This window comes from Rhinolophus hipposideros (assembly GCF_964194185.1).
Source record: "Rhinolophus hipposideros genome assembly, chromosome: 5".
Lineage (NCBI taxonomy): Eukaryota > Metazoa > Chordata > Mammalia > Chiroptera > Rhinolophidae > Rhinolophus > Rhinolophus hipposideros.
In genome coordinates this window covers 22,033,601-22,059,426 of record NC_138051.1, presented here as the reverse complement: position 1 = coordinate 22,059,426, position 25,826 = coordinate 22,033,601, and the positions used below count along the sequence as shown (strand labels likewise).

At 37.8% G+C, this 25,826-nt stretch overlaps 2 protein-coding genes across 11 annotated transcripts in view; one reads left to right on the top strand and one right to left on the bottom strand.

Annotated features, from left to right (window-relative positions):
- Window positions 1-21,264, top strand: part of AP4S1 (adaptor related protein complex 4 subunit sigma 1) — a 50,689-nt gene extending 29,425 nt beyond the window's left edge. Inside the window, exon 6 of one of the 4 annotated variants that reach the window (XM_081047809.1) lies at window positions 20,056-21,264. Coding sequence is in view for 1 of the 4 variants with exons in the window: in XM_081047807.1 (XP_080903933.1) it covers window positions 6,081-6,209 (129 nt within the window). In the remaining 3 variants the exon portion in view is untranslated. Of the gene's footprint in view, window positions 1-102; window positions 216-6,080; window positions 6,385-20,055 lie in introns of those variants that run through there. The other 3 variants (XM_081047810.1, XM_081047807.1, XM_081047808.1) reach the window with 3 other exon arrangements.
- HECTD1 (HECT domain E3 ubiquitin protein ligase 1) overlaps window positions 8,391-25,826 on the bottom strand; it is an 88,706-nt gene continuing 71,270 nt past the window's right edge. For all 7 annotated transcript variants that reach the window (XM_081047793.1, XM_081047792.1, XM_081047794.1 and 4 more), the window contains 14 exons: window positions 25,336-25,558; window positions 22,705-22,759; window positions 22,355-22,537; window positions 21,749-21,956; window positions 21,580-21,665; window positions 21,258-21,385; window positions 19,662-19,863; window positions 17,912-18,049; window positions 17,016-17,623; window positions 16,243-16,321; window positions 16,024-16,117; window positions 15,207-15,357; window positions 10,539-10,683; window positions 8,391-10,433 (listed from right to left, as the gene is read on the bottom strand). In XM_081047793.1, coding sequence (XP_080903919.1) covers window positions 10,296-10,433; window positions 10,539-10,683; window positions 15,207-15,357; window positions 16,024-16,117; window positions 16,243-16,321; window positions 17,016-17,623; window positions 17,912-18,049; window positions 19,662-19,863; window positions 21,258-21,385; window positions 21,580-21,665; window positions 21,749-21,956; window positions 22,355-22,537; window positions 22,705-22,759; window positions 25,336-25,558 — 2,438 coding nt within the window. In that variant the 3' untranslated portion in view covers window positions 8,391-10,295. The remainder of the gene's footprint in view (window positions 10,434-10,538; window positions 10,684-15,206; window positions 15,358-16,023; window positions 16,118-16,242; window positions 16,322-17,015; window positions 17,624-17,911; window positions 18,050-19,661; window positions 19,864-21,257; window positions 21,386-21,579; window positions 21,666-21,748; window positions 21,957-22,354; window positions 22,538-22,704; window positions 22,760-25,335; window positions 25,559-25,826) is intronic.

Below are 25,826 nucleotides of genomic sequence, written 5' to 3'. Positions count from 1 at the left end.
GAAGCGTTACCACTCTGAAACCTTTTAAGAAGGAGGCGGTTTTCCAGAGTCTGCACAGTTAGACTTTGAGAAATAAAACGTACCATTTACATTTCTCCCCAGGATGGGCTCGTTCTACTTCTAGTAACACTAACATCACAGAACAAGACAGATGGGATTTTAAAAAGAAACTACCTAAGCACAGAAATCAGGACAGACATTCTGGCTTGTTGAAAACCCTTCTACTAAGTAGAAACTCTATTGCAGTCGTGTCAGGCGGGGCAGACGGCACCCTTGGGACCAAGCACATCAGTGACCTAAATCATTCACGTGCCATGAATCAACTCCTGTAAACTCTTCACATTCCACCTCACCCGCCGGGCTGCGGTGTCGCCTGGGGCGTCGTGGGGCCCTGCCTCTGGAAGGAAAGCTTGCCCCATCACCTGCTTTAGGAGACTACTTACGACTTCTAATCCATGAATTTAGATAGCTTTTGGGAACCAACTCATGAGCTTCCCAAAATGTGCTCAGCTCTGGAGCCCCAGGTTTGCTGAATTCTTCAGACAATTCATAATTCAAAGGAGCTGCCTCCACTGCCTTCTGCTTAGTATTCAGGGCCTGGCACCGAGGAGCAGTACCGGCCAAGACAAGTCCAACTCCGCTTCCATTCAATGTACACTTACTGTGCATGTGTAGGTACAGAAAACTTTCACAGCCTTTTGGCATTTGGTGCCTTTAAAGAGGCTTTAAGATTTCGTTTATTTGGGCTAGAATGGAATACAGCAGTGCTGCCTTGGATATGGACAGCCAGGGTCCTTTCCTGGGCCCTGTGCTTTAGAGGGCACCCCTCTAACTCTCCCTCAGCAGCACCCTTCTCCTGAAGGTGGGGTGAGATGCTTACTCAGAGCTTATAGGGCCCCCATGCACTTCTTGACCGTTCTCTGGCAAGCTGGGTCCCCAGAATTTACTGAGTGCCAGAAATCCCAGAGCCTGCAGCAAGGGCCTGTGCAGGCCTCTCCCCCACTCCCACCCCGGACAGGGGCCAGGAATGAGAGGCTGGGATGGTAACTGTGCTATCCCACATGCATGCATGGGACGGGAAGCAGGGAGCAGGCTGGCTCCCTATTTAGATCTCTGTGCTCCCTCCGCCACAAATACAGGGTATGCCTAGAATCCAGGTTTTCTTGATTCAAAAATATCTTTTAAAAAAATCTTTAGAACATTCATGTTTTGATTTTACAAGTCCTGAAAGCCCAAATCCTGAGCCATGAAATCTAGCACCCTAAAGCTCGCATGGGTAATGGGAAAGTGCCCTGAGTCATGCCCTCTCTATTGCAGTGGAGGGTGGGGGAGTAGGAAGGGTCTCCATCCTGCACTCTCTGTGACTCAGGTAGTTTTCTACCACGTCCTTCCCGGAGGAATGCAGACGCCAGGCAACAGGAATCACTACCACCAAGATTTTCATCAGGCTCTGACCACTGCCCACCGTGGGGCTTCACGTTTCTTCTTTACCATCCTGAAAGCCCAAACACATTTAGAGGTCCAGAAACCAGAATAGGGCTTCTCCAAGTCGGAGATCATTTCAGCCTGACTTAATGAGACATCCCAAAAGTACTTGTTCAACTAGGGGCTATGGGAATACTGGCAAGAACAAAGAAATTTCCTAGGGAAGCCATCCTACTCCAAAGTGGCGGCTTCTAAATGAACTGAAATTTCCTCAATGGCGTCTCAGTAAATAAGTCTGTATTACAAAAAGATTTCTTCTGAGGTCTGATGGAGTATGTGACTACATCAGGAATAGCTTGATAAGATCGGAAAGGAGTTAACGAGCTCCGTTCTCCCGAAAGGTCACTTTCAGAGGCATAGGATTTGAGCACTTTGGAGTTGGAAGAAAACTACACAATCCAGAAAGTTAAAACCTCACTTTCCGGATTAAGAAGCTGCAGCCCAGAGGTTCTGTGGCGTGTCCCAATCCAAAGAGCTGCTTTTGGGCAGCACTGGTTTCTGGGTTCCAAAGCCCTGATTCTACGACTATACATTAGATACAAGATTAAATTTGACCCATTTTTTTAAAAATTCGTCGTCATCTGACGTAGATTGTGGCATTTAGTCTCCAATGAAACTTTAACACCATGCTATCTTGGTGTTGTCAAAGCTTTTTCCTGAATTAGGGAAGAAGTTTTAGAAAAACGCTAGTCTTTGGTTGGAGGAGTCAAAAATGAGGGAGAATCTTGAGGAGGGCATCTGAATGTCTTGATAAGAGCATACTCTCCAAAAGTGGAGTCCACATTCAGAGATTGCTAAACATCTTTTTTTTTCCTTTTGAAAATATGCAAATGGAAGCAGGGCTCGAAAGGGGTGAGAGCTGGCCCATGGGTTGGAGGGAATGTGCAGCTAGTGGAGTGTTTAGAAAGGGCGGGCCCTGAGGGACAAGAGGTCAGGGCCCTCTCTAGCCGAATTCTGGTCAGTGCTGTCAGGACCGATGAGTCTCAGAATTATGAACAGGTCCCGAGGGAGTCAGCCATTCAGCTGGGAAAGGGATGTGAATGTTCCCGATTAAACACTTCTGGCTTCCAGGCTTTTTTTGGCTCTCACTAGCCTTAGCCAGCTCTCTATTTCCTTTAAGTGTGTTCTCTGGAGAGTCCTTTAGATGCCATGTCCATGGGCTACTGTTCCCCCCACCAACTCCCTCTGCTGTACCCCCACTCCTTTTGTTCCATGCTTCTGGGTGGGCTCTGTTTTCCTCAGAAATAGTGACAACAGTTAAGAAAACCACGAGAGAAATGATGGGTTTATTTGACCCAGAGCTGATGTTCATATTTGTGTAATTTTACATGTCTATATAAACTTTAAAAATAATTACACCTGGATGTCTTGTTCTCAGAATGCGAATAGGTCTTTAAGGAAAACCTACTTGAAAAAAAACACATTCCTTTTTAGTGGCTAAGAATTAACAAGAGATGATACTTAGCCTGAAATTGAACAGACTACTCTCCAAGGAGAATATATGCAGAACCTTCATGAGAGTCTTCTATGCAGTAGTAGTCGATGTTCTGTGGGAAATGTGAATAGCAACCTTTTGCAGAGTACCTAATTTCACGGGAAATTGAATTAAAGTATATATAATGAGAGCAAGTTTTTTCCCCACCCTAGTATATGAAAGAACTTTTCCTTAGCTAGGAACTTAAAAAGAAAGAAAGAAATCAAGTAAGACAGAGGATCTGAGACCAAAATCTAGAGTTAGAAACTCGTTTCTAGGCTGGGCTTTCTCTGCCTTGGAATTGCTTCTGAGCTCCCATCTGAAATGTATGCTGCTTGGTTTTCTCTTATTCAAGGATAATGAGGCCACTACAGTGGTGTTAAAATACTGTGTGAAAAAGTGTTTTGTGATCCAGAGATCAAAATTCCAATGCAGAAACCAGAAACAGTTCAATCACTTCCATTAAAACAGTCATTTCAAGTGGCACTGGTATCAGTGGGGCCCCAATATGTTCAATTCCGATCTACATACCATAGAAATTCAAAGGCTCTTAGGTTTCAGCATTGGGGGAAAGTAGGGCCTTAGGAATCTGCTCTTTGGGAGGCTGTTTCTAGTTCGTGTCAGCTCCAACCTTAGGTTGCCCATGAGGGGAAACGGTTGCCTAAAGGATCTTTAAGTCAGACCAGTTCAGGATAGCCCGAAGGTAGGGCCTTCTTAAAATTAGTCATTATCAGCTCACCACATTAAAAGACCAACAGCTGCGGCCTTTCTTGCTTTGTCCTATTGCAAATGTCAGGAGCTGAAGTGTGTGTGCTTATGTTTATTGCATGGGGCTTGGCATATAGGGTATTTTTTTGGTTCCTGCTCACCTGGCACATAGCCCAGATGCCATTACTCTTGGCTTCACGAGTGTGCACAAGTTGCTCATAAACCAAATCAAGATGTGAACAACAGCTGGATTCTTATTTTAAAGGAGTCACATGATTCCAGGGGGAAATCAGCTTTCTGGCTTTTGCCTCACATTGGGTTTGGTCTGTGGTTTCCCTATATCGTGCCAGAAAGCTGCATGATTGTTAGGGGTTTGAGCCAGATGCGCAGATAGACAGGCATCACATGCCCACGGTACAGAATGACCTCACTGAGCAGCTCATGTTTCCAGGATGTTGGGAAACAGACTGGCTGAGGAGCCTTGTCCTTGCGATCATGTCAGTGGTTGACATGATTCAGCAGTAAATTCTAATCTGAATTTCAAAGCAACTGGCCAGCTGCTCAAGGAGACATCTGAATTGCTGATCATCTACTTGCCAAAGATGGAGCAGTTTGATCCCTGAACTAATGCAATTAGAATAGATGCTAATTAGATCTTCTATCTCAGAGAAAATCATCAGGGATGAGTTGATATTCTCAAAGGCTCTAAGGCTTCCATTGCCCTTAGTGAATACAACAGGGGGATCTACAGGCCACGTCTCACGCAGCCACCTATATTCCCAGCTCAGCCTGTCTTTGCACCTGGCTGTCATTCCTGCTTTGTCTTGGCTTCCAGTAAGTTATGGCTTCTGGGTCTGGGGAACAGGATTGAGTCAAGGGCTTAACATTCCAGTCCCAGTTTGGCCATGGACAAAGCAGTCATCTATATAATTGGAAGATATTATTAATAGGTGTATCTGAGTAAAGCTTTTTTTTTTTTTTTTTTGCTTTTTCTGGGTCACTTAAGGACAGTTCCCATGGGCTCCTGAAAGTTTATTCTGCTAGAGGACTATTTGCACAGAACTTAATGAGATATTACCGCAGAGCCTAAGAGAAACTTAAGTTGTCATTCATAGGGTTGCCTCATTCTCTATAGATGTACTTCACTAAACAAATACAATACAGACTTGAACATCTGGGATTACTGGGGGGGGGGGAACAGGTGGCAATGATTCACTTTACAAAGATTCACTAATTATGAACTCCCCTAGTGCATTTCATCACTCATGTGTTGAATTAAGTTTGTCTATTTTAAATAATCTGTGAGCTGGGTTTTTTATTTAGACCAGGAGAATGTTCTTTAAATAGAGATGGAAACTTAGAATTCATAAACATTCAACCATTGTCATCATCACATTCTAGTTCCCCCTTCTCCTTTCACAAAAGAATATTTAGGTGTTCGAATGAAGGGGCTGCTGAGATAAGAATTTGGCTGTTTCTAATTAGTTAGACATCATAGTCTAACAGTGTTTTCTTCCCCCATGCCTTATACTAACTTTTCAGTAAGAACCTTAGTAAGCTAGTGGCCCCATAATTCTCCAATGAGTATTTTTAGGACTGTCCATTTATAAGAGGTACTCTCTTAAAATTCAGAATTGTTATCTACTTAGGAATTGAGTCAGCATTGCCTTGCCTTCTTCATTCATTTCTCCTCACGGTTATTTTTAATTCAGCCTGTCTGACATAGAAGATAGCTTAAGATGCAAAGTTGTAAAGGTATTTGTTTTGGGGTGGAAGTTTGAGGGTTGAAGCACAGTGTGTACACTAGCCTCAGGCCCCTCCTGAGAAATCTGAAAGCAGAGCAATCAAGGGCAAACTTTGGGCCGAAATTCCAGCTCTGGCAATTACTAGCCGTGTGGCCTTGGACAATGGCTTTGAGTCTGTTTGCTCCTGTGTAGAATGAGGATAATATGTAACATGTACATCATGGAGTTGTAGCGAAGTCTGAAATAACATATTAAAAACAACGCAATGCCTGGAATAGAATGCGTATTCAGTAAATCGTGGCTATTGCTGTTGTTCTTCTTGTCTGGGAAAACATTGTTCTTGAGGCCAGGTCATGCTCTTGCCAAACATCCTTGCTATGTTCTCCAGCTCTTACTAGATTCCTTCTCCCTCTGGCTAAAAGTTGTAGCTGTTCCATTCTATGCCTATTGTCTAGTTAGCTTAACCAAGGTGAAACTAGGAGTGTTTGTGTACAGGAAGGTAACTTATAACATGGACACTAAATTTTAAATTTAATTTCAGGAATTCTGTTAAAAAAAAAGAAGCCTTTGTGCTTAGACTGATTTACACTAGAAAAATTCAGGCTGCGTCGTAAGTTGTTACTTATTGAATGGTTACTCTAAAACTAATTTCCTTAATATCACCCCAGATAATGTTTAATTTGGATAAAGTACACATCATTTTGGATGAGATGGTGTTAAATGGCTGCATTGTGGAAACGAATCGGGCAAGAATTCTTGCCCCTCTGCTGATTCTTGATAAGATGTCAGAAAGCTGAAAAGTGGCTCTGCCAAGCAACATCGACATAGGAAATGAGAACATGGTAATATACCTCTCAACATCTATAGCCCAAAACAATCTGGAAGAGCACACATTGCAAAATGGGGTATTCTCCCAAAGACATTTTAAATAGGTGTTTTTCACACCTAAATGGAAAACAAAACTGTATTTTTAAAAATGATACACAAAAAAAAAAATCTCAGAAAGAGACAAGTTTTATTTTTTAACCATAAGCATTTTTCCCCCACTTGTTTAAATTTTCTTAAAATTTTTTTGGGCGGCCGGTTAGCGCAGTTGTTTAGAGTGTGGTGCTCTTAACAAGGTTTCTGGTTCGATCCCCACATGGGCCACTATGAGCTGCGCCCTCCACAACTACTAGATTGAAACAATTGCTTGACTTGGAGCTGATGGGTCTTGGGAAAACACACTTAAAATAAACAAAAAAGTTAAAAAAAACAATTTTTGGTCTCTGCTTCCCTCTGCAAATGTAGTTCAGGAATAGCAGCATGAGCTGGAAAGAAAGTGTGGCAGCTTTTTATCAGCCAAAAGATTAAAATTAACTTAAACATACATAGCACTTGGTCTTCTGAATGCTTTATTTTTCTTTAAAAAGTTAAAATTTTACTTACTGTATTATGTACCTAATGAAAACTGCAGAATTAAATTTTATTTGCTAGTTTGTAAAAGTGTGATATCCATTTTATGGGCACTTGGCAATTACAATGCCATCAGTAACTTTCCATAGAGAATGTTACTACCAAATAATAAATGGTTAAACATTAAAAGAGAGCCTTTACAACTATCCTTTAAGCCATATTATAAAGGGTTTGTCTGACTAGTAAACTTTGTAAATGAAATTTACTTTAGTTGAAAGGTTAAAAGTAGAAGGCAAAAGGTATTTGTGTTCACGGTGGTATGAAATGAATCCTCCATCTTTCCTCCCTAACTTACTCCTTCAACCCCTTCTCCTAAAATGTCTCAAAGCAAAGAAAACTGCTAAGTGGCTACAGAACAATGCTCTAACCCCCCTACCCAAACTCTTATATATGCTTTTGTTGCCCAGTCAACAGAACATACAGAACTGTCTTAAGTAAAAGCATATTTATGGGCATGTACAGATAGGAGGACAGGTGCAATGGAGGAAATAAAGTCTTGATACATTAAGATATTGTGCCATGCAACGGAATTCCGAGAGCTCTTTCATCCGTAATACTCTATCCTCCACAAGGACATAAATGGACACTCTGGGCACTGAAAAATCATTTGGTACAATTTGATTTTTTTTTCCTCTGTGTGTGTCGGGAGGATTTTGTTTTAAATTCTTTACCTGTTTCTAAAAATCTACTTACATATTTCAAAGTCTGCACCTGCAAAGACCCAGACAACCAGTCAATAACGGACTCATTCAGGAAGGCAGAGGCAACACTTCTGACCTACTAGACCAGTAGTGGCAGCTGCGTATAGACCCGCCTTGGCGTTAGTAGCCACGGTCTGGGGAAAGCCCAGTCTAGATCAAAGTGCTTCGGAGGTCTTTCTGAGACACATTTGTTGGGAAACACTGTCCTAGTTGGTAGGCACTTAATCAGTAGCATATTGAGGTAACTGCTGAAACTGGTACACCAGAAGTAACGAGGGAGTGAACAAAATTAATTTTTGGGTCACTCCAAAATAGCACTTGAATAACATCTTGGCACAGATTTTAGTACCTTGAGAGATTAACAATTAAAAAAAAAAGATACTCGGTAGACAACACAGGAAAAAATACTCAAGTACCTAGTATATGTGGAGACCCTAACACTTGACAAATGCAAAGTGAACTGTAATGTGACTGTTCTTGCAGGCTGTGTCATCACTTCACTTCAAGTTTATTGCTGAACTGTGACTGCCAGCTTGAAGTGATTCTCACACTCATGAAATTTTTATCTCAGATTGGTCAGCTTTACCTTATTCTTGGGCTTTTCTTTCTGCAGGAAGACTCCTGACATTTCAAAGAGTTATCTGATCTTGTAAGACTCATCATTTAACCTGCTGTAGTAAGGATGCAGCAAACTTTTTCTGTAAAGGGCCAGGTAATAAATATTTTAGGCTTTGTGGGCTAGGTGGTCTCTGCTGTAACTACTCACTTGTGCCACTGTAGTGCAAAAACAGCCATAGATAATACATAAATGAATAAGCATGGCTGTGTTCTAGTAAAACTTTATTTATTTACGGACACTGAAATTTGAATTTCATAAAATTTTCACATCATAAAAATTTTTTGTTTCAACCATGTAAAAAATTTAAAACCATGCTTAGTTCGTGGGCCATACAAAAGCAAGCGGCAGGCCATAGACTGCTGACCCCTGTGCTTGGCTAGTCTTGGAAGAAGCTGGCTATTGACAGACATTTTAGAGACTTAAATAATGGCAATACTACACATATGCTGGATTTTAATTCTCATACTGGTATGAAGTTTTAATCATGCATCCACGACTTTATTGAGACAATCACCACCACTATTTTTTGGATTAAAGCATAGGTCATACATTTAAATATTGCTATTATGTTTTATTTTAAGTTTTATTCTCACAGAGAACTGTGAAGGTAACAATAGGTTATTTAAATGCTGCCTTTGATTACATAGTCACAACATTCTCATGCAGAGAATAAAAACAGTACTCAAATGATTGTAGTGGGAGATCTCTTCTAATGTAGAAAGGGAACGTACCTTTTAAACAGGTAAATAATGGGCAATTCCAAAAAAACTGGTTTTCACTCCTAAAAAAGCCATTTGGCTAAATCAAGCCTAGCAACACTTCTTTCACCTAAATGTACAGATACAATAAATCAGAGGAGTTTGGAAAATGGAAATAGAGCTCCTTCTTCATTCAAAACCAGAAAATAGCAGTATCCTGGTGGTTTCTTTTTGCGATAACACATTCAAAAATCATTCTTAGATCTTAGATTTACACATCCCTGCAGATAAAATGGTAAGTAGCGGACCTGGAGTTTTAAAAGTTAACAAAAGTAACTTGGCCATTTTTAGCTGGAAAATGCTTTAAGACAAAACACAACAGTTGGATCCCGATTCAGCATGTGAACACATATTTCTTCTAGTTTTCCAGTTTCAGTAAGTGTACTGACTATAGAAAAATACATTTCTTCATGTAGTAATTTCAAAAAATTAAATCTCAACAATTCAAAATGAAAAGTATCTGGTGAAACTCTTACATCTGGTGGTTGCAGTGAAATAGTCACATGACACAGTTTTGTACGCTGCAAACATTTTAATGATTATTGTTGAGCATACATTTTGGAAATTTTTTACTTCAAACTGCAACAAGTTAAATAAATGTTTATAATATACAAAGAAAATACAACCAAAAGTAAAACTTGCTTTAAGTGTGCCTTGCATCTTGACCAGTGTTTTTTTTTTCTTTTCCCCTTAATATTATCTTTATTTTTGAGCTGCACAAACACACTTAAGAATTTGATCTTTATAGTATGGCATTTAGGAAATAAAAATATACTCCCACCTCAAAGAAATAAAAGGTTGTGCATGATTATATGCCAAACAAAGAGAGAAGACTAGAATACTCTGATAGTGCAGGCATCATTAAAAGGGGGGAAAAAAAGAGAAAGAAAAAGCTTGAGATGCTCATTAACTCTCTAAGTTTTAAGGAAGCAGGATTTTTGACCAAGTAGCTTAAAAGCCAGCAAAACAGGGATCAATGATGGCAACTGTAGTGTATGAAGTATGAAACAATAAACTTTACACAAATACACTGTTAGAAATTTACCAGTGAACACTGAAGATCTGAGAAGCTGCTCTTTGGAACAGTCAGGTAGACCACCTTATTCCAGTCGCATAAGCCCTTGTAGCAACATACAGTGTTCTGTGCTATATACTTGCTGGCTGGGTAGTTAAAGGATTTGTTTTGTCATTAGCAGCTAACGAAATTATTCCATATGTTCTTAAAGCCTTAATGGTGGAAAAAAAGGCAAGTGTCATCAGCGTGGAGGATCAGACACTTTTCTGCACATAAACACAAGAGGCTTCACTGGTATTTTTAAGTCTCTGATGTCTTCCATTGCACTTCAAAGCTCAATTGAGATGAAAGCCTTTCTCCATTGTAGCAGCTAACAGGCGCTCTCTCATGATTTCCTCTGAAGAATATTCTGGCAATTTTAGATAATGCACACATGTATTCACTGATGGATAGCTCGCATCAGTAGCATCAACCTACAGACGGAAGAGTGAAAATAACAGAAGATCATGACTTTAAATATTTATTTCTTTCAATCCTTAAATAACTAAACTGGATTCTCCGTTAGCTAGAGTTTGTACCTTGCGTACAACTGTGAGCCTGGGATGCAGGTTAGCCAGTCCACCTGGGGGTAGAGTTGAACAACCAGTGGTAAACTGCAGGAATGCTTTCCTTTCGTCTGAAGACATGCCACATAAAACCCTCACAAACCTCAGGAAACCAGGGCTAAAAGAAGAAAAATAGTTATATTGATTTGACAGCTGATTTAAATGAAAAACACTATTATCGCTTTGTAAGCCAGCAAGAACCTCCCCCGGCCAAAAAAAAACCCAACAATATCCACATGTCAGAACAACAGCACTGTGCAGAGAGACTTTTGGTTAAGTATGAAATGAGCCGATAAAAGCTACTTTAAAAATATTCTTCAAGGGGCGGTTGGAGGGCTCAGTTGGTTAGAGCGCTATCTCTGAACAGGGTTGCCGATTCGATTCCCACATGGGCCAGTGAGCTGCACCCTCCACAACTAGATTGAAGATAACAAGCTGCTGCAGCCAGATGGCTTAGCTGGTTAGAGCACAAGCTCTCAACAACAGGGTTGCAGGTTCAATTCCTACGTGGGATGGTGGGCTGTGCCCCCGCAACTAAGTTTGAAAATGGTGACTAGACTTGGAGCTGAGCTGCACCCTCCACAGCAAGATTGAAGGACAATGACTTGGAGCTGATGGGCCCTGGAGAAACACACCGTACCCCAAGATTCCCCAATTAAAATTTTAAAAATAGGTATATATATATATATTCAAGACTTTTTGTCCTCAATAAGAACCAAATATTCAACAAAGCCAGGAAATCAGAAAAGCTCAAAATGCGTAATATATCCAAATATGACTAAATTACCAAAGGGGATCTGAAATAATTCATTTTTATTATAGTGAAGTAAACTATGAGCCACAATGCAGATAAATTTCATTATTGTAATGTTAAATGAAAAGATGACAGAACTTAAAGAATACTAACTGCATGATTTTGTTTAATAGTGCTCAAAAGCAAGCAAAATTAATCAATGGGAATAGTGTTTTAATGACTAGAAAAGAATAAGAAGACTTTGGGAGTTATTTCTTATTTTGGGTACGTTATACAGATGTGTTCATTTTGTGAAAATTCTCCAAGCTGTACATGCAATTTGTGCACGTCTCTGTTACACTTCAATAAAAAGGTTACTTTTTAAAAAATTGCTGTTTATTCATAAATATTTTTTACATTAATTTGGTAACTTTTTAATAAAAGTACTTATAGGGCCTTGTAATCATACAAAATGTCAGTGGTATAAAAAAAATAGTTGAGGCATTGTTCCAGAATAAAAACATAAGAGAGGCTTCCAGTCAAAATGGCAGGGCACGTAAATGCTGTGCTGGCCTCATGCTCACATTAAAATTACAACTAAACTACAGAACAATCATTGGGAATCACCTGAAATCTAGTTGAACAAAGTCCTATAAGTATATACAGAGGAAGTCACATCAAAACTGGTAGGAGGGGTAGAGACACGGAACAGGCTGGTCACCCACGTGTGGAGGTTAAAAATCAGGAGGGTTATCTTGGAAGCAGAGCCCTCCCCCAAGGAGTGAGCAATCACAGCCCCACACCAGGCTCCCCAGCCCAGGGTTAAAGTGCCAGGAAGAGAAGTCCCCATAACTTCTGGCTGTGAAAACAGAGATTCTGCCAGGTGAGAGAGGGAGGCTGGAGTCCCAGGTGCTCCTCTTACAGGGCTTCATGCACAGACTTACTCGCTGATGGACTCACTTGCTCTGAGCTCCAGAGCTAGAGCAGCAGGTCTAAAGATGCCAGGGACATACGGGGAGGAAATGAATTGTCTGGCTCTGGAGCGAGAGCTTCCTCCCAGACAGAAATACAGGCAGAAGCCATTGTTCCTGTGTTGAGCCCTCTCCCTCACACCATGCAGACTTAAGCAGGCACCATATCTGAGTCTCCATTAACCTGGATAACACTGTTTGCTCTGCCCCGGTGATTCCCTGAGACTCTACCCACTTCCAGTGGCTTTTCCATACAAACAGCCTGTCTTGGTTCATGCTGCCGAGTTTCCTAAAATCTCTCAAAGGTTCACAAACCCCAAACAAGCAGTATCTGGCCTCGGCATGCCACATACCTCTTGTTAAACAGCCACAAGCCCAGCACTAGCAGCAGCCGGCCTCGGTTCACAGCTTAGCCTCTCCCAATACCTCTAACCCTAGCACAAGAGGCAACTATCTGCAGATCACTGCAATTCATACCAAGTGGCCCCGGGCAGGGCACAGGCAGCAGCTGATCTTGGCCTATACCAGAACCAACACACCCAGTGGCCAGCTTTAGAAAACTCCAGAGCACCACCCAACCACCTCCACAAATGACACACCCTAAGGGCAGACTGCTAAAGTGAATCCTGCTCCACAGGGCCAGCCCCACAATGGCTCCTTCTCTAGTTAATGCCAATCAGCATGAGGATCAGTCCCTCCCACTGATATCCGAACACCAGCCAATGCTCAAGTACAACAGGAGGGCACAGAACCCACAAAGGACACACCTGGCACACCTGACTCAGGTGATCAGGGAGACTGCACTAGTAGGCCCCACAGGACACCTACATAAAGCCACTCAGACTGGGTGACATAGCAGCCCTACCTAATACAAAGAAACACAGAGCAGCCAAAACTGGGAGACAAAGAAACACGACCCAAATGAAAGAATAGAACAAAGCTCTAGAAAAAGAACAAAAGGGAGACAAGCAAACTACCAGATGCAGAATTCAAAACACTAGTTCTAAGGATGCTCAGTGAACTCAGTGAGAACTTTAGAGATAGCAAACATAAAAATGGAGGCAGAAAACAAAAAAGAGCCAGTCAAAAATGAAGAATACAACAACTAAAAAAGAATACATTAGAGGAATCAACAGAGTAGATGAAGCAGAGGATGGAATCAGTGATTTATAAGATCAGGTAGCATAAAACACCCAATCAGAACAGCAAAAAGGAAAAAGAATCCAAAAAAAAATATTTTAAGGGTCTCTGAGGTATCTACAGCTTTCTGAAAGGTGCCACTTGTGTAGGGAATATTGAGGGATGTATTAGTATGCATGTCAATAAATATTTTCTTTATTGTCCTTTTTTTGCTCATATTATAGTTTCCCTAGATTTCTATATTGCATGTCTGTAGGTCTGAGAGTCTGTTAGGTTCTGTGTGAATGGGTATGTGTTCTTAGTGTGGGAAGGATGATTTAGGTAAGAATTTGAAAGTGTGCATTTAGAATTGGAGGGCATCTATGCATTCTGGAATGTGTGTGTGCATTTTAGAGCATTTAAGATAATTTAAAAATATATTTGTGTGTGTTTGTGGGGAGAAGGGGAATTCAGCGTGTTGGTATGTATTCATGTTTGTATGTGTATCTGTGAACGGTACGTTTTATTGGGTAGTATATGACTAGTATAACTTATCATCCATATGGGAGATGTTCAAGAATGAAATGTGTGTGTGTGCATGTGTTTAATAATTACATTTGGACAACAGGGTTGGGGGGGGCGTATGTCTGTGAATGGACATTGTATTTAATTTTTTATGTGTTATCAGTGTCAGGAATTTATAAGAACAAAAGACGAACAGAAGTCATTAAATTATTTAGGTTTTTCTCAGATTGTAGACTTATAATAGAGGTATTAATAGAATTAACAGATAAGAGCAAAACAGCACCCCAAAATTGTTACAAAACAGAAACAAACTCATAGATACAGAGAATATTTTGATGGTTGCCAGATGGGAGGGGGTTTGAGAAGATGGGTGAAAAAAGGGAAGAGATTAAGAAGTACAAAATGGTAGTTACAAAAGAGTTTTGGGAAGTAAAGTACAGTATGAGGAATACTGTTGATATTAACTTAGTATGGTATCAAATGGGTACTAGATTTATTGGTGTGATCACTTTGTAAGGTATATAAATGTCTAACCACTATGTTGTACACCTGAAACTCATATAATATTCTATGTCACTGTAATAAAAAAATAAAAAATTATTTTAAAGAGTCAATGAAAAGCAATTTCCTGATACAGGAGGTATAGGGGTCAGGAGAGTGCTATTAAGGACATTATTGGAATATAGACACTATTAGTTAATAGCAAAGCATCATGAATTTGCTAGCTAATATGGATACATGGGAGAATGTCCATATTTTCATGAAGTATGCATTTAAGTATTACAGAGTAAAGGGCCATACATGGAATATATTCTCAAATTGTTCAGAAAAAAAAAGTGTGCCAGTGTGTCTATACATATACACACATTTAGTACATGTAGGTATACGTGTGTGTATAAATAAAGACATACTATAAATAAACACAGAAAAATGTTAAATACTGGTGAGTCTGGGTAAAGGAATTATGGGGACATCTTTACTATTCTTCAACTTTATTTGAAATTATTTGAAAATAAAGGTTACTATAAAAGCAATAAAGCCTAAGGGTTTACAGTTTATCCAACTTTTAAAATAATGAACAATGAAAACAGTGGGAAAAGGAATCCTGACGTTAACCAAGACTCAGCTGTCTTTCTGTGTCAACTCCGTCTTATTAATGAATATGCCGCTTGACTGCTTTCTCACTTACTTTCTGAATGTAACTCAGTGAATCAAAGTTCTTTAGAAATTATTTGCCATTTGATTTTGGGACAGAAACAATTTTGTTGATCTTAGAAAATACTCAACACATACCTGTCACGTGTATAACCCAACTTAGGTTCAGTATAATTGATAATATCCTCTGCTGCCCAGGATGGCGACTGGTTTCCACAAAGAATCATTTGGACTTCTTCATAGCTGAAGGAACTTAATTTCTCCATTGGAAAAACTTTATTAAACCCATCTACATCATACACACAGCAAAAAAAAACCAAAACAAAACAAAAACAACTCAGTTTCTAAGTTATAATTTAAAAATACCAAATTTCAAATCAAAAATATTAATATATGAAAATACAAATATCAATTGCTATTTTAATATTTTTAAATAGCTTGAAGTGAAAACTGTGCTACGGTTTTAAGCACAGAAATCTCTACTTAATCACAAATGTGAACAGAGAGAGAATATTCAGTCACTATGGTCAAAAACCAAATTCAATAATTTCCCAACCAGCACTTGGCATCCTAGAAGCCAGCCAGAGCTATGTTCCCACTTTCAAAACTAGTAAGTGATAAATAGTCTGAAATATTTTCCTTCAATTTTCATCAGAATTTACATTCTAACATGGTTTGATTCATCCTGATCATGTAATGTGGAAAGAATGCAACCTTATGACCACTTAAAAATGAAATGGAGGCCAAAAGTCGATCCCCATTACTCAGGGGAAGCAAGCTGAGGGTATGCTACAGCTTGTGAATGTTCCAACCTGTGCAAGGCTGTTATCTGGAAGACAAAAAGCTACAGGGCAAATCTAGAGATTACCAGCAATTCTTGACCACAGCAGTGCCTTAATTTCAACTCTCTCAAAGTAAAAGGAGAGGGAGTAAGCTAAAGAGCCTTGAAAATTACCTCTAAAGGCTTCCATCTGTTTCTGAATACCCGTATGCATACAAAAGTCAAACATCAAATCCACATATTCTTCTGCATTATCCATTGTTATCATCTGCAAAGGAAAATGTGCCGACATCATTGTTAATGCCTAGGAATACTTCAGGAGCACCTAGTACAACTGGCTCTGGTGAGAGGATGATTATGAACTTAAAACCCTGTCAAAAGCAAAATTTTTACCTCATCTTCACCACTTGGCTTGAGATCCACAGCTGTAAAACCATATATTCTTGAGGATGGGCAAAACTGGAAATTTAAACTGGGAAAACGAAAAAAGGATTACATTAACATTCAGCTACCACTGGTATTTAATTTATATAACATTGCTGCCAAAAGCATGAACCTCCCCTTCCAGCAACAGATCAGGGTACCAAGAAGAAACTAGTGCTTCGCTAAAGTTATTCATGCTGTGCCACCACCCCACCACACATCAAACCTTGAATATGAGGAAGGGAGGAGAAAAAGCAAGCCTTGTAGTCAACCCCAAATCATAGTAAAACATACCAAGCCTATAATTACATGTGTACAAATCAACATAATTTTATCGAAAGATCTGCAACACCTTAGTTAGTCAATGCAGCCATTGGGGATAGGCTTACATAGAAAGCAAACTATTTTGAGCTTTGCCAAGTTAGGCTATATAAATTAATTAGCTAATAAATTTGTCAAAATATTTCTGGCTTTGGACTGTTTTACACAAGATATATACATGTATCACATTTAATAAATCAGATAATCTTTCAGGTTTGTTGAGCAATAAACTATTTTCTGATAGTCTGAGCTATCTTTATAATATTAACAAATCAAAGGTTCAAATCAACAATATTTCTTAGAACATGTTATCGTTCTTAACAGACTGTTTACTCATATATTGCAAATTAGTGGGGACAAAGAAACAAAAGCTTTGGAACTTATTAACTCATTAGGTTGAAGAATATTTATATAAAGCTTACCCTAAATCCTCTATGCTCAGTGGAGGCCCAGAACCTGACGGATTCTTCAGCACTAGTTCCTGTAATTTGGTGTTCTTCTCATCTTCAGAAAGACCTTTGTTGCTTAAAATCTGGCGCCTTTTGATGGCAAGGTCTTTAATTTCTTTTAAAAATCTGGCTCTGTGTGGATTTATTAGTTCAAAGTCTTCCCAAGTTAAAATTCCATTAAACCAAGCTGGGGGTTTTGGTTTGGGGGGATCTAGAATAAACTCCGATTTTGAATCCTCTTCAAAGCTTCCTACTGAGAGTGAATCGTGACCTTCTTCTGTAGAAGCTTCAGACTGACTCTCAGTACAGTGTAAGTCTCTGTCACCTCGTGACTCATAAATCAGTTTACTCATATTGCTTTTAATGTCACCCATACACATAAGTTTAAAAAAAGGTTTAGAAATAGGTAAGTCCACAAGTCTATTGTCTTGAATGCATTTGGCCAAGAAAATTCCAAGAAAATGAAAGAGTTTTGTGATCCTTTCAAGCTCATCACTATCTTGTGGAAAGGGTGCCGTGAACAGTCCACATGATCTCTGCACGTAATATCCAGGAGGTTTCAATCCACCTCCAAGATCAACCTAATTTTTCAGAAGGAGAAATGCCAATAAAATTAAACAAAGATCCATAAACATTAAACACCATCATCAATTTAACTATCAAAATGTATTTATATGCACATTTTATTAAATTATTTTTGTGAATATTATCCTTTAAAAATATTTTAATAATATCAAGATTATTCAATAATAAATTTAATAAATTAAGAGTCAGAAAACCTGGCTGAAGTTCTGAAAGCATAACCTACTTTTAACACTTCCTAAAAGCAAAATCACAAATCAAATCATAAAATGGCAAATAAATCTTACATGACGAGACTCATCATCTGGAAAGTTATCATCACAAAGCCAAGCTCCCAAGTCAGTTCTCTGGAATTCTGCTGCCACCAAAGCATAAAACTCTAATGTGGGTCCCAAGCCAGTTCCTTCTTCTCCTAAAAATTCAACCTAAAATATGAACAGAATTTATAGGGAGAGGTGAGCTTAAATCATCCCATTCTTGCCAAAATTAGTCATATCCAATCTAAATATGCCTTTTTTATAGCAGCAGTATATTATAAGCGACATGGAAGTTTTTTTGTGTTTCTATACGGTATTACACGTTTAAACACTGTGGTGAGCAATGTTCATACCATAATTCTCCCAACAACTCTACAAAACCGATTTCAGTAGTCTCTCATTTTCCATGGGGAATGCGTTCCAAGGTCCCCAGTGGATGCCTGAAACTGTTGAAGTACCGAACCCTATATATATTGTTTTTTCCTATATGAGTATACATAACTATGATTAATTTTAATTTATAAATTAGGCACAGTAAGAGATTAAGAACAACTAATAATAAAATATAATAATATATGTAATAAAAGTTCTGTGAAGGTGCTCTCAAGATATCTGATAACTGAGACACTACTAAGTGAGTAATGGGCAGGTAACATATACAGCATGGATATACAGATATCCACGGATACCAAAGGGATGATTCACAGATGGCACAATATTGTGTCTCACTCAGAATGGGGACAATTTAAAACATAAGAATTGTTTAGTTCTAAAATTTTTCATGTCATATTTTCAGACCACTGTTGACCGAGGGTAACTGAAATCACAGAAAGTGAAACCTTGGATAAGGGCAGACTACTATATCATCTCCTTTTTACACCAAAGGAAACCAAAATTCAGATAAAGAAGTTGTCGTTTGCTTGAGGAAATGATGGTATTTAACACCAAAACCTAAACTCTTCCCCTTATTTCTGACTTTAAGCAAATCACTTTAAAGGTTTTTACCTATATTCTACCTGTTTCAAAAATGATTTGAGGCAGCTTACAAAAATATATACTGCATAGTAAAAAACAAATAAATAAAAAATTGAGCATTATCTCGATTAGAGGGGTAGGAAAAATAAGATGAAGGCAAAGAAAATCTAAAGTGAAAGACATAAGCCTTATATATTTCCTGAAAATATGTTCGTTGTGATCCAAAAAATAAACCAAACGGTTGGTTCACACCTGTTGACAGGAGAGGTATTTCTCCCACTGTTTCTCATACAAGGAATGATATGTATGTAGCATATAATCAACAATGCCCACAATAATATCTCTCTAATAAATATATTGAATTTCATATTGCCATTTGTTATAACATCTCTCAATACAGACCAGTGATCTAATACCAAGCACAATTTAAGTGAAACAATATAAACAGTGTGCTCTAAAAATGGAAATACCTAATAGCATAGCTTAATATATAGGCAACATTTGGAGCATCAAAAAGAATCCTTTGTGAATACTATTATTTGGTCCAGGCTTTTTTCTTTCAATAGACCAAGCACTTTCCATCTCAAAAGTAAAGATACTCTTTGCTGCTCATTAAATTACAAAACCCTGAACCCTGCGGTGAGCGGACAACCTCCTATGAAAGATGCTTTGCCAGAGGAGGCCTGTGCATGGTGGGCAAAGAAATCCCTATTCCCTTCTGTCTACTACAGTTTTTATGCAGGGAACATACACATCGGTTGGCTCTCTCTTAAGCCTGCACACATACAAATTTTATATGAGGTACCTCAAGAACTGATTTCCGATCTGCATGTATCTGCATGACATTCTCAGCCCATTCCATCAGTGATTCACCACGTGGAACTTTTACTCTTTCATGCTTGAGACGACCAACTCGAAACTCTCCCGGGTCATCTCGCCTTACACTACTTGTGGTCCTTGTTCTCTCCACAGTGGCTTCACGTCGGTTTTGTAACCACACTATTGCTCTGAAATAAAAAAAAAATATCTATGTAACTGTAGCATACAGCAACAGTATGCTATATAAAACCACGACATAAAAATAGACATTTCAGAACTATCAGAAACTAAAAACTGGTTAAACTATCTTTATTACTGTGATACAAACTGAAAGCCATCATTAAAATAGTATTATGATTTTAAAATATTTTCTTTTTTAGCAATTCAGTGTTAACCCATCTAGAGTGGAAGAAAGAATCTTGAAGTAAGAAGATGAAAGATCTACGCTCGTGCATTACATTTTTTTTTTTTTTTTGGTAACCTCAGGCAATAGCTAAGTACTTAGAGAACGTCCTCATCTATAAAACAGAAATCATAACCAATGTTATTTGTCAGAACAGGCCTCTAGTTCCATGTATACAAATGCTTTCTAAGTGGTATAAAATGGTACAACAATATAACTTATCAGGAAAACAACTCCATTTTAAATTATAACTTTTTCATATCTACTTTTAAAGACTCTGGATAGTCAATCATTCAACAAATATTTATTGAGCATCTACAATGTGCTATCCACTGCTTTAGGAACTGCAGCTAGAGCGGTAAACAAAAACAAACAGAAATTCCTGCTCTCATGAATCTTTCTTCTAGTGGAAGGAGACAGAAAAACAAAAATAAGTAAGTAAAATATGTAGTGTATTAGATACTAATAAGAGAACAATGGCCAGGAGGTAGATATATTTCAATGCTATCAAAGCTATCTGCAAACATTTAATCGGTATTCCCGGGACTGTCAGCAACTGATCATTTATGTAAGCTAGTTGAGAACTGTATAGTACAGGGCGGCCAGATGGCTCAGTTGGTTAGAGCGCGAGCTCTGAGTGGCAGGAGTGCCGGTTTGATTCCCACATGGGCCGGTGGGCTGTGCCACACCACACACTAGATTGAAACAATTACTTGACTTAGAGCTGATGGGTCCTGGAAAAACACACTTAATATTAAAAAAACACAATAAAATAAATTTTTAAATAAAAAAAATAAAATCCAGAAGGATTAAAAAAAAAAAAGAACTATGTAGTAAATGCTGATAGAAAACAGTATAGTCAGCCCTTCGTATCCTCAGATGCAGAACCCACGGATAGAGAGGCTGACTAAGGGACTTGAATCAATGAAAATTGGTATCCTCGGGGTCCTGGAACCAATCCCCTGCGGATACCAAAGGATGACTGTACTTCAACCTACACTACTCCACGAGAACATACATCCAATTGGAAACAAAATATTTAAATACTGACAACTCTTTAAAAGAAAATAAGGTAATGTATTCCCTCCATCAGTCTTGATCTAAAGTATTTGTACATTTTGAGCTTACATAACGTTAAAAAAATTTTATTCTAAAATTACAAAACAATACACTTCCTACCTTGATGCACCAAATGCAGTACATGTGAAATAAAGCTGTCTAGTTTCAAATGGTATTAGAAAAGGACACTTGCTGGTTAACTGTTCACACCAGTCTGGCAGAGCCCCACTTGCCAATGCCAATGGTTCCTGAAAATTAACAAATAACAATGTTTTAAGGCATTACTTAAAAAGACAAAAAGGAGTAAATTCTTAAATGTATTAATAATTAAAGAAATGAATGCAATAGATATAATGGCCCAAATTATTGAATCAGAGGGAAGGGAGAGACGGTGGGAGATAGAAAAGTCTAACAGTAGAGTTCAACTATCTGATTTTATTACCTCAATCTGCTGCAAAATTTTTGTTGTGATTTTTTTGCTAGTGAATTCATCTGGTGGGAAAGTAAACTGAGGCTGTTCATCACCTTCTGTAAAATTAATAAAATTAATAAAAATATAAACTGACTTGCTTTTAAAAATGTCATAGAAATGAAACAGGCTTCTTACAAACCTTCTTGGGATATTCTGGAATAAGGGTCACTTGCAACTATATACAGAATACGCAGAAGCTGAAGAACGTCTTCTACTCCACAAGAATTCTGTCCATTGCCTGCTTTGGCCTGAGGTTGTTCTTTTGTCAAATTAAGAATATCACTACTTTGAAGAGTAGAAATGGCCCCCTGGTTTAAGCCAGACTTCGTACCATGCTCACAAAAATCCTGAGGAAGCAATTAGCAAAACTAGCCATTAACCACATTTTCAAGACAAACAATGTATCATCCTCTTAGTATTACTTTGAAAAGGCTGGAAGTTTTCAAAGAATTGCCTTCTTTTTAAAATAAAAACAGTATCACCCAAGTTGAAAATTAATACATTCTAAGTAATTAAAATTCCCAAATAAAATAAAATCACTATAAACCAGATAAAACTATGCACTTAGATTCCAATGCCCACAAATCAAATTTGAAATTTTAGCATTGGTATATTACAAATGTTAATTCGACCTCATTTGTTTAGTATGTCCCAATAAACATCTCTTCCTTAAAAATCTTTACAAGCTGCAAAACAAAGCACAAAGCATTCCCAATCAAAACAGTGTTTTGATGCCAATCTATACCTTATATGCAGCTATGAGTTGAGAACAATTTCTGTTTTTCCTAATACTTTTATTAGTGCCAGTTAATTTCCAGTGGCGCAGGAAAGCGGCGTCTGCATTCTTCTGCAGGTAGGTTATCAAGTCATTCTTTGGTAATTCATCAGTGCCAAGGTACTGTTCCACATGCTCTATAGACCAACAACCCTACAATAGCAAAAACCAAATGTTGGCCTTTCCTGATTATGAAGTCTGTGCTATTTCACATGCATTACATAAAGTAGCTTCAAGATCATGCATTTAATCTAATTTAAAGAATTCCATGTTCATGATTGTTTTTGTTTTCTTTACTAAACAACCAAGAAGTAACTTACCATTTTTCCATTTTCCTTTTCTTTGTCAGAATCCTTCATTTCTCTGTACATGATTCTAAACATGAAAATATTATTCAAGTTAATTCATAAATTATTTGTGTTTATTTCCAATAAGGCTTCGATTTTTAAAAAAAAATACATGAATGATGCCATTCATGAACCATATGCTTACATTAAACTGAATTCAAGGAGAATTTATCAGAAAAAGTATTTGTTAAACATACTGGAAAGCACCAGGACTTTTATTCCTGAAAAAGTTACCGTTCATAAATTTAGCATTATTGTTAAGAAAACACACATCAAATCTGGAACTTTCAAAGATATGAAGTAACATGCTATATCATGTGTTACAACTTTCAAATATTGTAATAAAAATAAAATGAAATGAAGAATGGTTTGTTTCTGTGTGTAGATGGAAAGAAGGACAAGAATAACAAAGACCAGGAGTGCTAATGTTCATGTAAGGCAGCTGAGATCAAATTTTAAACTCCAACAAAAATTGAAAGTGTGGGGGAATTACCATGATGACCTTCTGTTCTATCTCAAAAGGACCTAGATTAATTTATTGGCCATTATATAAGATAATCAATGTTGTTAAGCACACATCAGAAAAATATACTAACAAAAGTTACAAAAGGATCATTATAATCATTTATATAAATGATATAATATAAAAATGTAATATATAAATATATTAATATATTTTATAAAAATAATTATTGTAGGTAAAACTGAGCACTTTCTACATTGCAGAGTACTGACAACTCTTCACATACACAAGGTGTAATCAAACAATATGGTAAATGTTTAAATTTAAAAAAAAAATTCACTGCATTTTGCCATGTATAATGCACACGTATACAGCGCACACACACTTTTGGCCCAAACTTTCAGGGAAAATAATCTTTCATTTTAATTTTTTAATTCAAATTTTTAATTGTTTACATTTAGGTACTTGTTTTTTGTATTACAAAGGAATTTTGGCATTTATTTTTTAACATATTACATACAAGAAATTTTATGTAACAAATAATCACAAAACACAAAAAAAGGTACAAGAAATTCTTTGTACCAGTAACAGATTTACCATATGTACGCCTCATAGAAGGCCAAGAACTGTTCATCGTTGTAAGTTTGTCGTAAGTACCACAAAACCGATTATCATATTCCAGAGTGTTATTTTGCATATGGATATCATTATTGATTTCTAGAGTTACACTTTTAACTCACAAGCATAAATAAAAGAATTTAAAATATTTATGTAGGTACAGAACTAGTTACTACCCATGTATAATACACATCCTTATTTTTCACTCACAAATTTGGGCAAAAAAGTATACATTATACATGGCAAAATATGGTATTACAGTAAAAGACACATTGCCATTTATCCCCCTCAAAATACTCTCCCTCGCTTGGAACACACTTATCCCATCATTCTTACCACTTTCTGAAGCAGTTCTGGAAATCCTCTTCGTGTCTTTAGTTGTGCAGTTGTGGCTGCCTCGATGTCCTGAATCATTTTGATTTGGGGAAGAGTAATCACAGTGTCAGATCTGGTGAATAAGGTGGATGAGGACACACCGTAATGTTTTTATTTGACAGAAACTGCTGTATACCAGAAGCAATGTGTGACATGGAGCGTTGTCATGATGGAGGATGATTTACAGCACACTTTAAAACACACCTTCTCTCAACCACGGCTCACACCCAACTGACTGCACCGAACAAGTTGTAACTTGTCACACACTGTTACTAAGGTCTATGCGCCACTTTCCGTATTGAAGATCCCTGCCTTTTTGTTGGATGGAACTCGGCAGCAGCATTCACATATTTTGTGATTACAACGAAAAGGCTCTGTGTCACACATCACTTTTGGTACAGCAATTTCTGTCAAATAAAACCATTATTGTGTCCTCATTCACCTTATTCACCGGATCTTACACCACAAGACTTCTGGCTCTTCCCCAAAGTCAAAATGATTCAGGACATCAAGGCAGCCACAACACAGCTAAAGAGACTCATGAAAGGGGACTTCCAGAACTGCTTCAGAAAGTGGCAAGAATGATGGGATAAGTGTGTTCGAAGTGGGGGGGAAGGGGGGGAGGAGCATTTTTGAGGGGGTTAATGGCAATGTGTCTTTTACTGTAATAATTTTTTTTACATTTAGACATTGTATTTTTTGTTCATACCTCATATTAATTCATTGATTCCTCACAACCACTCTCATTTTACAGATTAGGAAAGTAAGGCACTAAAATGTTAAATAAATTTGCCCAAGGTCACTGATAATTATTTGTTGAAGGGATGAATGAACAAAGAGAGGTAGGCTTAACTCAGATTCCAAAACAAATAATAGAAAATATTTAGTAGTTCACACACAATGCCAGTCAAAGAGTTCAACAATTATTATGTGAGGAACTACTTTAGATTATTTCTAGAGTTCCTTTCAGTTGCAAACCTTAATCTTTCTACATCAGGAGTCAAAAATTATCTTACCTGTTCTTGTAAATCAAGAGAACAAAAATCAAATCTTTTCTGTTCCTATAGTCCAAAATACAGAAATGCAATGCTTCTTGGCTCATATACTATGAAAACATCTACTTAGAAGTTAAATGAAGAATCTCTTACGTGTATGTCGGCTCCCAAATACGCCTAAGTTTATCTGATTTCACACTGCCATTACAGGACAATTGAAGCAATTTCTGTACATAGTAAAAGATAGTTGATCTAAAATTAGTGAGTGGTAATTCAACTTCACGAGTTGTTCCAAGACCCGTTACTTTCAAAGTGAGGGCTAATCGAGGTGACGGAGTACATTCAACTTCTTCCAAGAGTTCTGAATGAGGTGTTCCTAAAAACATGGAAGATGTGAAAAACAATTACACTAAAACAAGCAGTCCAGGAAGAACACTGCACTAGGAGACAACACTACACGAAATCTAAACGCTTCTGCCATATATTAGCTAAAGATGTCAGCTAATTGACTCCTGGCCTCAACATTTTTTTTAATGGGAATAATACACCTAGATTACTTAAAGACATATTATAGAGTAGAACTTATGCATATGATATGGATCTTTCATTTTTATTAGGGAACACATGCTAACTATGTAAACATT